At 41.0% G+C, this 15,318-nt stretch overlaps 1 protein-coding gene across 1 annotated transcript in view; it reads right to left on the bottom strand.

The window, feature by feature from the left end:
* Positions 1-15,318, bottom strand: part of otogl (otogelin-like) — a 165,150-nt gene that overhangs the window by 26,132 nt on the left and 123,700 nt on the right. Inside the window, exons 42-48 of the mRNA XM_073057619.1 lie at positions 9,096-9,285; positions 5,931-6,151; positions 5,004-5,142; positions 2,646-2,837; positions 1,719-1,931; positions 1,515-1,619; positions 845-952 (exon numbers count right to left, since the gene is read on the bottom strand). Of these exons, the coding sequence (XP_072913720.1) occupies positions 845-952; positions 1,515-1,619; positions 1,719-1,931; positions 2,646-2,837; positions 5,004-5,142; positions 5,931-6,151; positions 9,096-9,285 (1,168 nt within the window). The remainder of the gene's footprint in view (positions 1-844; positions 953-1,514; positions 1,620-1,718; positions 1,932-2,645; positions 2,838-5,003; positions 5,143-5,930; positions 6,152-9,095; positions 9,286-15,318) is intronic.

The following is a 15,318-nucleotide window of genomic DNA, read 5'->3' as shown; positions in this document are numbered from 1 at the left end:
GTTTTTATTTATGCCTTTTATTGTGAACGACAAAAAAAACCTTAACTGGTGGAGAATTTCACTGTGACTTGTAAATAGAAAGTATGCAAGCCAGACGATTCTATAGTTCAAAAAGGTGCATCAAACCAATATTAGAAAAAAATATTTTTGTGGTATGTTTTATTAGTTAAGAGATTAGTCAGATAGAATAATGTAATTTTTTTTTAAAGTCTCTTAGTTAAAAACACAAGAGAAAAGAATTTTTCTACGACAATCTACAATTCCAGCTGACAGAATTCAATGGTGAGGTAGTATAGTGGTCAGCACAGCGTTTTACAGTACCAGTGACCTCGGTTCAATTCCTGCTCTGTCTGGAAGGAGTCTGTACATTCTCCCCATGACTGCATGGGTTTCCTCCCACAGTCGAAAGACGTACCGGTTGGTAGGTTAATTGGTCATTGTAAATTGTCCTGGCTAGGTTTAAGTCGAGGGTTACTGATCGGCACTGCTTGAAGGGTTGGAAGGGCCTATTTCGTGCTGTAGCTCAATAAATAAATAAAATAACAACAAGGGATAAAATACTAGATAACAATAACATTTCCCCTGTACATTGCTAGTATTATTGATACATGGGAGGCCTAAAGCATTTTTGCCTTTCAAAGTGGACAATGAAGTATGATAGGTTTCTAACACACAATCCATCAAGCTGTATACTGGAGATGGGTTATAATCCCATGGTGAGTCACCTGATTCACATAATGTGGATACAGCGTTTCGCAACATAATTATGTCCATACATGGAGGCTACCCTTTATAAACCAGGCTTCTAGTGCAAGAACAACTAACTGGAACAACATTAACTCACCGCACTGAAACTGGAAACAGCAAGAGTCGCCTGTTCGCACCTCAACAAGAAACTGGTCCTCCCTGCATGCGGGTGGTGAACTGGTTGGGCATGTCAGAGGATCGCATTCTAGATTTCAACATTAAAATTAACAACACTATAGTATATATTGAAAACAGCAAGAAATATCTTTTTAAGTTCCAATCTATTTAAATAAATGTATTTAATTAAGAAAATAATGAAAACTATGGCAATTTTGTAAAACCAAGTTTTTGCATGTGGCTATACAGTTCCTGTTTAACCCATTACTTTACTCAGTAACAGGTACATACTCTAGAAATGTGTCTAGAAAAATTACTTCTTGTATTTATTCGATGCTTTTAAACATACATATATGGACCTTCACCAGGGGATGCTTCCTGTCATACATGGCTTATGATTCCAGATTGATCAACAGATGTCTGGTGTATTGCTCAAAATATCCAGCATCTGCAGAATCACTTCTTTTTTTTTTGCTAAGTGCTTATCTAACTCTTTTCTTTATTCCATTGGCTTTAATAGAAGAAATCTCAGGCAAGGCTTTCAAATAGGCCCTAATCCACAATTGTTAGATTTATTCTTTTTGCAATGTGGAAATGATTTCCTACATTTCTCAAACGTTAATCTGTATTTTAAATTTGGGTAGACTTACCACATCGGTACTCAGGACAACAAGAGGTGGCACTGTAGCCTATCAGCAATTTGTCTCCATTTTCACACATTGGCGCATCACTTTCACATATGGTCAGATTGCATTCTGAAGAAATATAAGTAGATAAAACTCTTCCGCTGTTTCATACTTGATATTTAGTTTTCCAAAAACAAACTATTTTACACAAAACTAAGTAACGCATACCACAAATCTTCTTTGGACAACATGCTCCCTCTTCAATGACGTCAATAATTATCTCTCCTTCTCTTTCACAGATTGGTGATGAGACTTCACTACATTCAGGTTCTACAGCAATGATGGTACTATTTTCCAAGCACTTGTACATACAGCACCCTTTATGAGATCCATTCCAGGTCTCACCTGCCGACCGTGGTCGTCCTTCATTGTCTGTACAAGCTGGAATAAAAACAGTGACTTAATTAGTTAAACTCAACATTTAAGCTCAGATCACATGATGCTCAGATCTCAGATTATAATGCTTTGTATTTATTTTGAATTTAATTAATACGCTAATTTAGGAGCTTATTTTTCACTTTGAGCGAGTGAAATTGGGTGTAGTTTTCCCCTTTTACTCCTAAACCATCAGGAAAACTACACTCAACTTCACTTGCTTCATCATTGAAATGTTCTCACAACAAACAATCTCACTTTCAAGGACTCTTTTTCTCAAGTTCTCGTTATTTATTGCTATTTATTGATACTTGCATTTGCACAGTTTGTTGTCTTCTGCACTCTGGTTGATCTTTCATTGATCCTGTTATAGTTACTATTTTATAGATTTGATAAGTATGCCCACAAGATGGTGAATCTCAGGGTCATATACGAAAATATATATGTACTTTGATAATAAAATTTACTTTGAACTTAAGTGCACTAATTTGTTCAAAGTATACCAGTCATCTTTACACAGACAAAGGCATTCACGTTCTTGTAATTCACCTGTGTTATAGACAAGGGGTCTGTGAATAATGTCATGATACACACTAAATTCATTACTGTATTAAAATAAATTAAATGGGAGATAATTGCTGATTAGGAGATTAGCTCAAATCCTAAGATGGATACAGACGGATCATTTTCATTTGCAAAGTATTTTTAGACAATACAAACCACATTTTTCCTCTGAAACACAATAGTTGGAATCTGGTTGGTGCAGCACAGTCCCTCGTGGGCAGACACAGCTCTCGCTGATAAATGAACAGGTGGGATCATGTTCCAAATAGAAGTCCTTATTCTGACACATTTTGCTTTCGCAAGCTGGCACACAGGGTTGGTATTCCATGCCAACAGGGCAGCTAAGTGCTGTAGGCACAAAAGTGGAATCAATTGGAATTAGAGTCAGGTTTGATATCACTGGCATATGTCGTGAAATTTGTTGTCTTTGAGGTAACAGTACAATGCAACATATAATAATAGAGGAAAAGAAAAAAAACCGTGAATTACACATATATAAAACGGTTAAATTAAATAAATAGAGAATTTTTAAAGAATTCTTTAATTCTTTAAAATTTTTTAATTTTTTAAAAAATTAAAGAATTTTTTTAAAGAATTAAAATGAAAAATGTTCATGGTTTCACTGTCCATTCAGAAACTGGATGGCAGAGGGGAAGAAGCTGTTCCTGATTCATTGAGTGTGTGCTTCCTTCCCGATGGTAGCAATGAGAACAGGGCATGTTCTGGGTGATGGGGGTCCATAATGATGGATGCCGCCTTTTTGAGGCATCACTCTTTGAAGATGTCCTGGATACTACAGAGGCTAGTGCCCATGATGGAGCTGACTATGTTTACAATTCTCTGCAGCTTATTTTGATCGTGTGCAGTAGCCCCCCCCCCCTCATATCAGACAGTGATGCAACCAATTATTGGAAGAATATAATTTTAAAAGTGTAACCTTGAAGCAATCAAATTAAAATTAGACATTTTACCTAAGAATATTTTATAATTCAAAATACTATGTGGTGCTGTTTATCAAAACCAACTTCAAATGCATACTATTAAGATAAGTCCTTTTAAAATATCCTTTTAAATTCTACACAATTATAATTCAATCAAAATTGTACTTGTGATTTTTTATTGTAAAAGTTTCAGCAAAATGCCATGTGCTATAACAATGTACTTCTTTTGTGTTATATTGCTGCTTGTATCACAACAAGATGCATAGCTTCATTTACAGTTACAATGAGTTAAAATAATACTTGAATACTTTAATCCAATAGAAGAGTAAAGCAAGGATGAGTAATTTGATATTCCGGGAACGTCTGAACAGGAAACATTTAGACAATGAAATCTTGCTTGGAAACTGCAATAAAATTCTTGCTTCACCTGAGTGCAGGTATCCACTGGGAGACAATGTGGCGGGTTATGTTGAAAGGCTTCGCGGCATTTCTTTAAATTAAGCAATCATTCTCAATCATTCCTTCACTTCCAGTCAGAGTACAGAAAATATTTGTTAGCTTTTTTCTGTGCAGGGTGGGGATGGTTTGGGGGTTTGATGTTCTTGCCGTTTGCATGATTTATTTTTCTGCATGGGAGGGGGTGGGTTGATGCTCTCATTGCCATTGCTTGTTTATTTTCCACATGATGATAGTGTTGCCATTTGGCGCAATTTGTTAGTTTTCTTGTGCGAGGGGTTGGGGTTCGATGTTCTTGCCGTTTGCACAATTTGTTTTTCTGAGTTGGGGGGGCGGGATTTGATGTTGCTGTTTGCACAATTTTTTTGTGCGGGGAGTTGATGCTTTTCTTTGAATGACTTCCATGGTATTTCTTGTTTTGTGGCTATTTAGAGAAGATGAACCTAAGAGTCATATACTGCATACATACTTTGATAACAAATGAAACTTTGAAATACATATGTAGTCAGTTTGGAGAGAAAGCCAACCTGAGAGTTGATACCAGGAAAACAGAATCATATCAGAAAAGGCGAAACAGGGTTGCAGACTGGAGTAATTTGCTATCTCTTAAGTACTTTTCATATGATTATTGGATCAATGGGTCTTAATTAAATCTTTCATCATATACATTCACTTAATTTCAGTAAAACTGCATAAAGTTCAGTTCAGTTTCGGTTTATTGTCATTTAGAAAACACAAATGCAATGCAGTTAAAAAATGAGACAACGTTCCTCCAGAATGATATCACAAAAGCACACGACAAAACAGACTACACCAGAAAATCCACATAACGTTTGGCAATCCCCAAATCCAGAGTCCAGAGAGGCTGCTGCGTATTAATATCGCACTACCATCTTAGTGTATTCCCAAGTTTTTACTATTATTAGGATTCAAAATAATTATGAAATAGCAAGAAAAAAACTCCGCTCTAACGTTTTCTTCATTTTCATTTTGTATGTAAATCTAAGAAGATTTGTTGAATAAACTAATGCTGTCCAAGCAGAATGAAGAATTAAGCACTGTAGTTTCATGATGGTTAAAATAATGGTAAAAATAGTCAGTACACATAAATACTTACGACAAAATTCTGGAGTTCTCCAGGGAATACAGACATTGTATTTATTACAAGCAGCTGCATATAACGCCAGAGCATCACACTGATGTGTCACATAGTGAAAATCTCTAATCCAGAGTTCACAGAATATTTCTGGGGTGACCTTAACGTGAACAAGACAGACATGAACAAAAACTTAATGGAACCTTCTTATCCAAAACTTTCTGATCTGATAGACCAACAATGAATGTTCCTCCAAATAATTATATTTCATTTCAATTTAGTTTATAAATATAAAATATTACTAATCACAGAATCAATTTTCATGAAAATCGAAAGAAAATCTCAGGAGATTGAAAACATAGGAAACACACTCAACAGATCAAGCACAATCTCTGGAAAAAAGGAAGAGTAGCGTTTCAGAACATTGACAAAGATCGGAGGGCCTATGGCCTGAAAAGTGCTGTCCTTTCCAATAAATACTGCCCGACATGCTTGCTGAGTGTTTCCAGCTTTTTTTTTTGACTTTCATGGAATTACTTTGCCATTGTACTATAAATCAGAAGCTAGGGTTCCTAGAAAATAAATTACATTAGTATTACCTACTCAAGCAATTTCGAACTGAAAATGTATATTGTAAAGTGTTCAAGAATGCAAAGATGATTGAAAGCTACTGAATTGCCTCAGGATTTATAGAACTGATTTCCTGGTGCATTTTCATTCTGCAATGATTATTGCCGAAACCATTTAAATTGCTCTCCTACATTAAACCATGTTGTTCAATCCTATCTACTTCACAAAATTAAATAAATTCAAACCATAAAGGGGCAGTGAAAAAGAAAACAACAGTTAACTTTTCATCTATACACGAGTACAACTCCGCATATTTCTGTTACACAAGAACTGGAACAATGTATAATTCAAGAATGGATGGAGATTTTCTCCACTTACGTGCTGATGGCATAGGGTCCAAGGATTTTGATTCAACATTTCAAAGCAAGCAGTACAGTTACCAGTGGTGCAGTTCTGTTTTCGACAACGAAAACAATCTCTCTCCAGTCCAGATGTCTCAACCATCCAGCTTTCAAGAAAAAGTCCTATGTTTTCTACTTCTGTCACAATGGTCCCATTCGGCAGCTTGAGATCATCAGCAGGGCTACCATTGCAGCAACCTGGAGCAAACAGTCATTGATTGGCTCATGGTGTTTACGTTAATATTATTAACTTCATGGTTACTTTATAATGGCCAGTTCATTCAAGGTGACATCCCACCTCCACACATCACCATGGTTTTGTTTGCAGAAATCACTATTTCCCAATGAATGTTTAAACAATATGGTTTGTGACAGAGTTATAAACTAATAAATATTACTTAATAATTATTTATAATCATATATTTATGCAATTTTATATTTGGCAGTTCAGATACTATCCAATGCTGTGCATATTCTATACGTTAAGACCAGAAAGTCACAGGTTATGATTGTTAATCTGTGCTGCGGTACAGATAGGGTAAATGCAGGCTCTTTTCCACTGAGATTGGGTGGGACTACAATCAGAGGTCATGGGTTAAGGGTAAGAGGTGAAAAGTTTAAGGGGAACACGAGAGGAATCTTCCTCACTCAGTGAAGGTGTGGAATGAGCTGCCAGCACAAGTGGTACATGCGAGCTTGATTTTCAACGTTTAAACAAAGATTGAGCAGGTACATGGATAGTAGGGGTGTGGAGGACTATGGTCTCTGTGCAGGTCAATGGGAGTAGGTAGTCTAAATGGTGTTGGCATGGACTAGATGGGCTGAAGGGCCAGTTTCTATGCTGTACTCTCCTATGGCTCCATGACTCTCTGAATGCAATCAATGTGTTAGTTATGGATGTTTTATTCAATATCACGAACCTCTCAGCTCAGATAAAATCTGTCAAAGGTTCCTCCTCCTGTCAAAATCCAGAGAAATTCACCGGATTGTACTTGTATTGCAGAATCATTAAAGACAGCATTACTCTGACTGGGATTCCCTCTGAGTGAAAATGGCCTCACCATGTGTGAAGTTTGAGCCCTTCCATAAATGTTAGAGAGTTGTCAGTATGAACACAACCACAGTTGCCAAATTGTCAAAGTCTTTAAGAGAAAGTGGTGAGATAATGGTGTACGAGGAAAGGGTGAGTGGAAATGGGTCTGCTCCTTTGTCATAATCTGCATATACTGATATATTTTTACTCTCCACACACCCTTCCAAAAACAGTTAGAATTATATTATTACATATTCTCCCATTTAGATAATATGACTCTTCCAAATACATAATTGTTCCTTGATAATTTCTAGCTGAACCATGCTTCAAAACAAAAGAGTTGCTTTTATTACAGTGGAGTACTGCACATATCTTGGGTCCCTCATGTAAGAAAGAAAATACTGCCATTGGAGCAAAGACAGAAGAGATTAATTCCCAGGATATGAGGATTGTCTTATCATGAGTGGTTAAAGAAACTGGATTTGTATCATTTAGGAAAATGAGATGTGATCACATTGAACCGTCCAGGATCCTCCCATCCAGGAGATGTTGCCATTAATGAGAGAATCGCTGACATGAGGATGTAGTTACAAGATGAGGACACGTAGGGACTTCTAACATACGTGGTGAATCTCTGGAATTCTCTACTCCTATGTGTTGTGGAGGCTGGATCATTTGGGATATTTAAAGAAGAAGCAGATAATATTCTGAAAGATCAGGGAAGTGAAGGTTATTGGGAACTGGTACAAAAGAGCAGATAAGGCGTATAGCATGCAGATGATAGAAAAATGGAGAACTATGTAGAAGTGAAGGGTTAGACTGATCTTAGAGTAGGTTCTAAGATCATCACAACACCATGGACAGAAGGGCCTGTACTGTGCTCGAGTGTTCTATATTCTAAGGCCTGGGGCAGGTCATATTGAATGATGGGTTATGTCTGAGGGGCCAAGTGTCCCACTCCTGTTCCCATTTTCCTATGTTCCTCTATTTAATTTGTAAACTTGAACATTGTACAATAAGTACAGCAATAGTAATTTCAATGTTGACAGTTAAATTGATCCATAGACAATATGCTCTTTGATACAAGAACAATTTATGACTTTGATTACTCCGCCATTTTAGTTCACAATTTAAAGTAAATTTATTACCAAAGTAGATAATTGTCACCACTTACAACCCTGAGACTCAGATGTGTCTTTATTACTGTAGCGTGATTTTTTCTTTAGAAAATGCAGCAACCTTCTAATTCCTTCTTTTCAATTATTCTTAAAATGCTGAGCAGCACAAGTTTAAATCAGAAGCTTTTATGTCCATTTAAACTGGCTAGAGTACTGTTGTACAGTGTAAAGCTTTTAAGTCACTGTGACTAACTTTTATCTGAATCTAGTTCATATGCGCTCAAAACATGTTTCTGAACTTTTTGCATGGTGTATATGCTGTATGAATGATGAAACTATATACTACAAAATTGAAATTATTAAGCACAATCATCTTAAACTGGGAGTTGCATTTAGTATTTTTTAACCTTAATATATGGCATAGGTTTTGACTGATGCAACTATAGTACCTATAGTATAGCAGACTGATGTCACTAGGGAAAGCTGCAGGTATGTCCATTCCTTTGAGACGCCCCCAAGGACATCCTTCTTCTGAGCAACTTTATTTGCCCCATCATTGAAACGTTTCCAACCAATGGACTCACTTTCAAGGACTCTTCATTTCATGTTCTTGCTTTTATTGATAGTTATCTATATGTGTGTTGGCACAGTTTGTTGTCTTCTACACTCTGGTTGAACGCCCTAGTTGGGTGGTCTTTCTTTGATCATGTTATAGTTATTAGTCTATAGGTTTGTTGAGTATGCCCATAAGAAAATGAATTTCAGGGTTGTATATGGTGACATGTATGTACTTTGATAATAAAATTTACTTAGAACTTTGATAACGTCCCATGAGATGCCTAACCTCTGATCTCCTGCTACATAGGAATAAATCTTGTGCCCACACCACCCACCTCCTTTGCCATCTGTGCTAGTCTCCTGCATTGTTCCAACTTACTGTCTTTTTGTCCCTTTAAGAATCTTTAGGCCTTGTATCTATGGTGACACTCACCACATAAACCTTTAGTTCTGATGGTTCTGTTGGAAGGCAAACCAAATTCCAACACAATGACGCCTGTGCTGCGATACCACTGAATGGTCACACCGGCTGGGGTTCCAATCAGGTACATCGCTCCAGTGTCCTGTATGTGGAAACCCAATTTTGTGAAGGGGAGGCGAGCAGGTCTGGAGTTTACTGTTGTCTGTAAATAAAATAAACACAACAAAAACTTTGTGAAATCTGAGTTGAGTAATGCATTTTGATTAACTAATACGAAAAGATTGCAATATATGTATTTAAGCTGCAATGCCATCTTGCCTTCTCCTTTTAGTCTACAGTTAGGTAAGCTAACAGAAGTCACAATACTTAATTTTCAAAATTAATAGCACATTATTGCAGAGCAGTTAGTGTGACACTTTGCAGCACCAGCAAACCCGGTTCAATTCCTGCCGCTCTCTGTAAAGAGTTGGTATGTTCTCCTGGTGCGTTTCCTCCGGATGCTCCGGTTTTCTCCCACAAAGACGGATTAGTCAGTAGGTTAATTACTCACATGGGTGTAATGGGCTTGTTGGGATAGAAGGGCCTGTTACTGTGCTGTAACTCTAAATTAAGCTAAATAAACTCAATTAGGAACATTATGAATTTTTGCTGACTAGGAAATCTTCCACTAGGCCCACTAGGAATCTGTATGGGACTCTTCAAACCTAACCCACAAGTGCTTAAAAACTGGCAGAGATTGCAGATTTTGATACCTTTGATTGGCTTATGGTAAAATCCAAGACTCAAAGATGTTTACTTTGTTGTGTCAAACTTTTCCCAGTTTAATTGCAGTCCTGCAGATCCTGGTCATCCTCACTGTTCACCTTCCTTCCGAATGCATTTTAAAATTACACTCCTGCCCACTTCCTTTGTTTCCTCCTCTCAGTCACCTTCCCCATTGTAACCTCCAAATTGTCTAATTGTTCTGCTCCTTCTTATCGTTTTTCCTGTTCTTTTTCTATTCCAATCTCCCGAACACCTCTTTTCCTAGTCATTCCCTTCTCAACCACTTCCTCTCCCATTTGCTAACCTCCCATTTCACACCATCTTTCACCTTTGCCAATTTTTGCAGTTATCACTGTTCTATTTAACCTAATTTCCCAGCTAAGCTGCACTACTATCACCTCCTTTCTCCGTAGCTCCCATCAATTATCTTCCTTTTCAATCCTCAACTCTCCGGTTGCTTGTTTTCTTAGATTCACTTCACACCAACAGGGCCTTCCTCAGCTCACTTCACAATGATGGTATCTTTCTCAGTGCACCTCTCTCTGACAGGACAATTCTCAGTGCACCTCTCTCTGACAGGACCATTCTCAGTGCACCTTACCCTGACGGGACCTTTCTCATTGAACTCCACCCTGATGGGACCTTTTTCTGTGCACCTCACCCTGATGGGACCTTTCTCAGTGCACCTCACAATGACGGTATCTTTCTCAGTGCACCTCACCCTGACGGGACCTTTCTCAGTGCACCTCACAATGACGGTATCTTTCTCAGTGCACCTCACACTGACGGGACCTTTCTCAGTGCACCTCTCTCTGACGGGACCTTTCTCAGTGCACCTCACCCTGACAGGACCTTTCTCCGTGCACCTCACCCTGACAGGACCTTTCTCAGTGCACTCCACCCTGATGGGACCCTTCTCAGTGCACCTCTCCCTGACGGGACAATTCTCAGTGCACCTCTCTCTGACAGGACCATTCTCCGTGCACCTCACCCTGACAGGACCTTTCTCAGTGCACCTTACCCTGACGGGACCTTTCTCATTGAACTCCACCCTGATGGGACCTTTTTCTGTGCACCTCACCCTGACGGGACCTTTCTCAGTGCACCTCACCCTGACAGGACCTTTCTCCGTGCACCTCACCCTGACGGGACCTTTCTCAGTGCACTCCACCCTGATGGGACCCTTCTCAGTGCACCTCTCTCTGACGGGACAATTCTCAGTGCACCTCTCTCTGACAGGACCATTCTTCGTGCACCTCACCCTGACAGGACCTTTCTCAGTGCACCTTACCCTGACGGGACCTTTCTCATTGAACTCCACCCTGATGGGACCTTTTTCTGTGCACCTCACCCTGACGGGACCTTTCTCAGTGCACCTCACCCTGACAGGACCTTTCTCCGTGCACCTCACCCTGACAGGACCTTTCTCAGTGCACTCCACCCTGATGGGACCCTTCTCAGTGCACCTCTCTCTGACGGGACAATTCTCCGTGCACCTCACCCTGACGGGACCTTTCTCAGTGCACCTTACCCTGACGGGACCTTTCTCATTGAACTCCACCCTGATGGGACCTTTTTCTGTGCACCTCACCCTGACGGGACCTTTCTCAGTGCACCTCACAATGACGGTATCTTTCTCAGTGCACCTCACCCTGACGGGACCTTTCTCAGTGCACCTCACAATGACGGTATCTTTCTCAGTGCACCTCACCCTGACGGGACCTTTCTCAGTGCACCTCACAATGACGGTATCTTTCTCATTGAACTCCACCCTGATGGGACCTTTTTCTGTGCACCTCACCCTGACGGGACCTTTCTCAGTGCACCTCACCCTGACAGGACCTTTCTCCGTGCACCTCACCCTGACGGGACCTTTCTCAGTGCACTCCACCCTGATGGGACCCTTCTCAGTGCACCTCTCTCTGACGGGACAATTCTCAGTGCACCTCTCTCTGACAGGACCATTCTTCGTGCACCTCACCCTGACAGGACCTTTCTCAGTGCACCTTACCCTGACAGGACCTTTCTCCGTGCACCTCACCCTGACAGGACCTTTCTCAGTGCACTCCACCCTGATGGGACCCTTCTCAGTGCACCTCTCTCTGACGGGACAATTCTCAGTGCACCTCTCTCTGACAGGACCATTCTCCGTGCACCTCACCCTGACGGGACCTTTCTCAGTGCACCTTACCCTGACGGGACCTTTCTCATTGAACTCCACCCTGATGGGACCTTTTTCTGTGCACCTCACCCTGATGGGACCTTTTTCTGTGCACCTCACCCTGACGGGACCTTTCTCAGTGCACCTCACAATGACGGTATCTTTCTCAGTGCACCTCACCCTGACGGGACCTTTCTCAGTGCACCTCACAATGACGGTATCTTTCTCAGTGCACCTCACCCTGACGGGACCTTTCTCAGTGCACCTCACAATGACGGTATCTTTCTCAGTGCACCTCACCCTGACGGGACCTTTCTCAGTGCACCTCTCTCTGACAGGACCTTTCTCCGTGCACCTCACCCTGACGGAACCTTTCTCAGTGCACTCCACCCTGATGGGACCCTTCTCAGTGCACCTCTCTCTGACGGGACAATTCTCAGTGCACCTCTCTCTGACAGGACCATTCTTCGTGCACCTCACCCTGACAGGACCTTTCTCAGTGCACCTTACCCTGACGGGACCTTTCTCATTGAACTCCACCCTGATGGGACCTTTTTCTGTGCACCTCACCCTGACGGGACCTTTCTCAGTGCACCTCACCCTGACAGGACCTTTCTCCGTGCACCTCACCCTGACAGGACCTTTCTCAGTGCACTCCACCCTGATGGGACCCTTCTCAGTGCACCTCTCTCTGACGGGACAATTCTCAGTGCACCTCTCTCTGACAGGACCATTCTCCGTGCACCTCACCCTGACGGGACCTTTCTCAGTGCACCTTACCCTAACGGGACCTTTCTCATTGAACTCCACCCTGATGGGACCTTTTTCTGTGCACCTCACCCTGACGGGACCTTTCTCAGTGCACCTCACAATGACGGTATCTTTCTCAGTGCACCTCACCCTGACGGGACCTTTCTCAGTGCACCTCACAATGACGGTATCTTTCTCAGTGCACCTCACCCTGACGGGACCTTTCTCAGTGCACCTCACAATGACGGTATCTTTCTCAGTGCACCTCACCCTGACGGGACCTTTCTCAGTGCACCTCTCTCTGACAGGACCTTTCTCAGTGCATCTTACCCTGATGGGACCTTTCTCAGTGCACCTCTCTCTGACGGGACCTTTCTCAGTGCACCTCACCCTGACAGGACCTTTCTCCATGCACCTCACCCTGACAGGACCTTTCTCAGTGCACTCCACCCTGATGGGACCCTTCTCAGTGCACCTCTCTCTGACGGGACCTTTCTCAGTGCACCTCACCCTGACAGGACCTTTCTCCGTGCACCTCACCCTGACAGGACCTTTCTCAGTGCACCTCACCCTGAAGGGACCTTTCTCAGTGCACCTCCCTCTGACAGGACCTTTCTCAATGCACCTCACCCTGATGGGACCTTTCTCCGTGCACCTCTCTCTGATGGGACCTTTTTCAGTCAGCCACAAACAATTGCTACAGTTTCTCTTTGCTCTTTTTTAATAACTTTCTTTCAAATTTCAAAGTAAATTTATTACCCGTACATACTGTCTATCACCAGATGCAACTCTGAGATGGATTTCCTTGAAGGTATTCACAATAAAACAAAGTACAAAAGAATCAACGGAAAACATCACACTAAAACTGATAAACAACCAATCTGCAAAGAAGACAAACTGAGCCAATAGAAATATAAGTAAATAAATAGTACTGAGAACATGAGCTGTAGTGTTCTTGAAAGTAAGTCATTAGGAATAATGCTAACTATAATAATTGGGCATAATTCTGTAGTGAAGATATCCAACTCTTGAAGTTTAACATTTATAGAAAATTCATAAAAATGCATAAAATTTATTATCTTATTTCACCTGCAATGCCTAGACAAAGACTGTGTAATGTCCACAGTTTCAGACAAATTGAAATATTTTGCTGTCAGATGGCATGATTCTACTTTGTACCCCTTGCCCTCCTCCAACTTCTCATTCAAAGTTCGTGTACTACCCTGGGATTCTTTCTCTTGCAGACAATTCACAGGAAATTCAAAGGAACAATAGAATCAATGAAAGACCACAACCAACTGGCTGGACAAACAACCAATGTGCAAAAGACAACAAACTGTACAAAAACAAAAGAGAAAATAAATAAGCAACAAATATTGGGAACTTGAGATGCAGAGTCTTTGAGAGTGAGTCCCTGTCATATCTCAGTTATTTTCTTTCCTACCTGCAGTTCCTCTGCAATTTCTTGCTCCCCTGTCACACCAAGACCCACATCCTGGCCACACTCAGTCACCTTCTTTCCAAGTTGTTTCCCAGGAATGATTTACAGCATAAAAGATGAAGGAGAAGTTGGAAGAGTGGCTTCCATCCACCCACCTTCCTCCTCATCTATCACCTATCAACTCGTACTCCCTCCCCTTTCCCCATCTTCTTATTCTTGCTTCTGCCCCTCCCTTTCCAGTCCTGATGCAGGGTCTCAGCTCAAAACATCAGTTATTTATTCCCCTCTGTAGATACTGCCTAGTTTATTGTTGAGTTTATCCAGAACATTGTGTGTGTGCATTGCAAAAGATTTCCAGAATATGCAGGATCTTGTGTCTATGAAATACAACAGTTCAGCTCATCAAATTCATAACAGTTCAATTCAAGAAATCTACTGCATGCTATCTACCTCCGCAATTCACAATTCATCTCCTACCTACCTTCAGAAAATAATCCAATGTCATATTTGGTTCTTTTGCCAATCCCTTCATTCTATTTCTCCTAGTTCTTGTCCTCTCTACCAATAGGAGCCATTTTTCTCTATATATCCTGTCTCTATCTTTCAAGATTCCAAAAACCTATTTGTTTATTTATTTAGAGACACAGCGTGGAATAGGCGCTTCTGGCCTTTTGATCCACACCGCCCAGCAGCCCTCCAACTTAAGCCTAACCTGATTTACATTGACCAATTAACCTACTAACCACTATGCCTTTCGACTGGCGGGGAAACCGGAGCACCAGAGAAAACACACGCATTCCATGGGAGGACGTACAGACTCCTTACAGAGGATGCCAAGATTGAACTCAGAACTCCAATGCCCCAAGCTGTAATAGTGTAGCACTAACTGCTAAGCAACCATGGCACCCTACCTATACACTAACTATATCAGATTTGCTTACAAGTTCCTCAGTTCCAAGGAGAATAATTTTAGTTTCTAAAGTTCTCCTTGTGGCACATCTTTCCAGTAAATTTCTTCTACACTTTTTCCAAACCCTATACATCTTTCCTAAAGTGAAGCACACAGTATGGTTCTCCAGTCTTTACCCAACCAATATTTTGTTGAGATTCAACATCAT

Source organism: Hemitrygon akajei, chromosome 10 (assembly GCF_048418815.1).
Source record: "Hemitrygon akajei chromosome 10, sHemAka1.3, whole genome shotgun sequence".
Classification (NCBI taxonomy): Eukaryota; Metazoa; Chordata; class Chondrichthyes; order Myliobatiformes; family Dasyatidae; genus Hemitrygon; species Hemitrygon akajei.
Note: the sequence above shows the minus strand (reverse complement) of the source record. Positions and strands in the feature narration are given on the sequence as shown.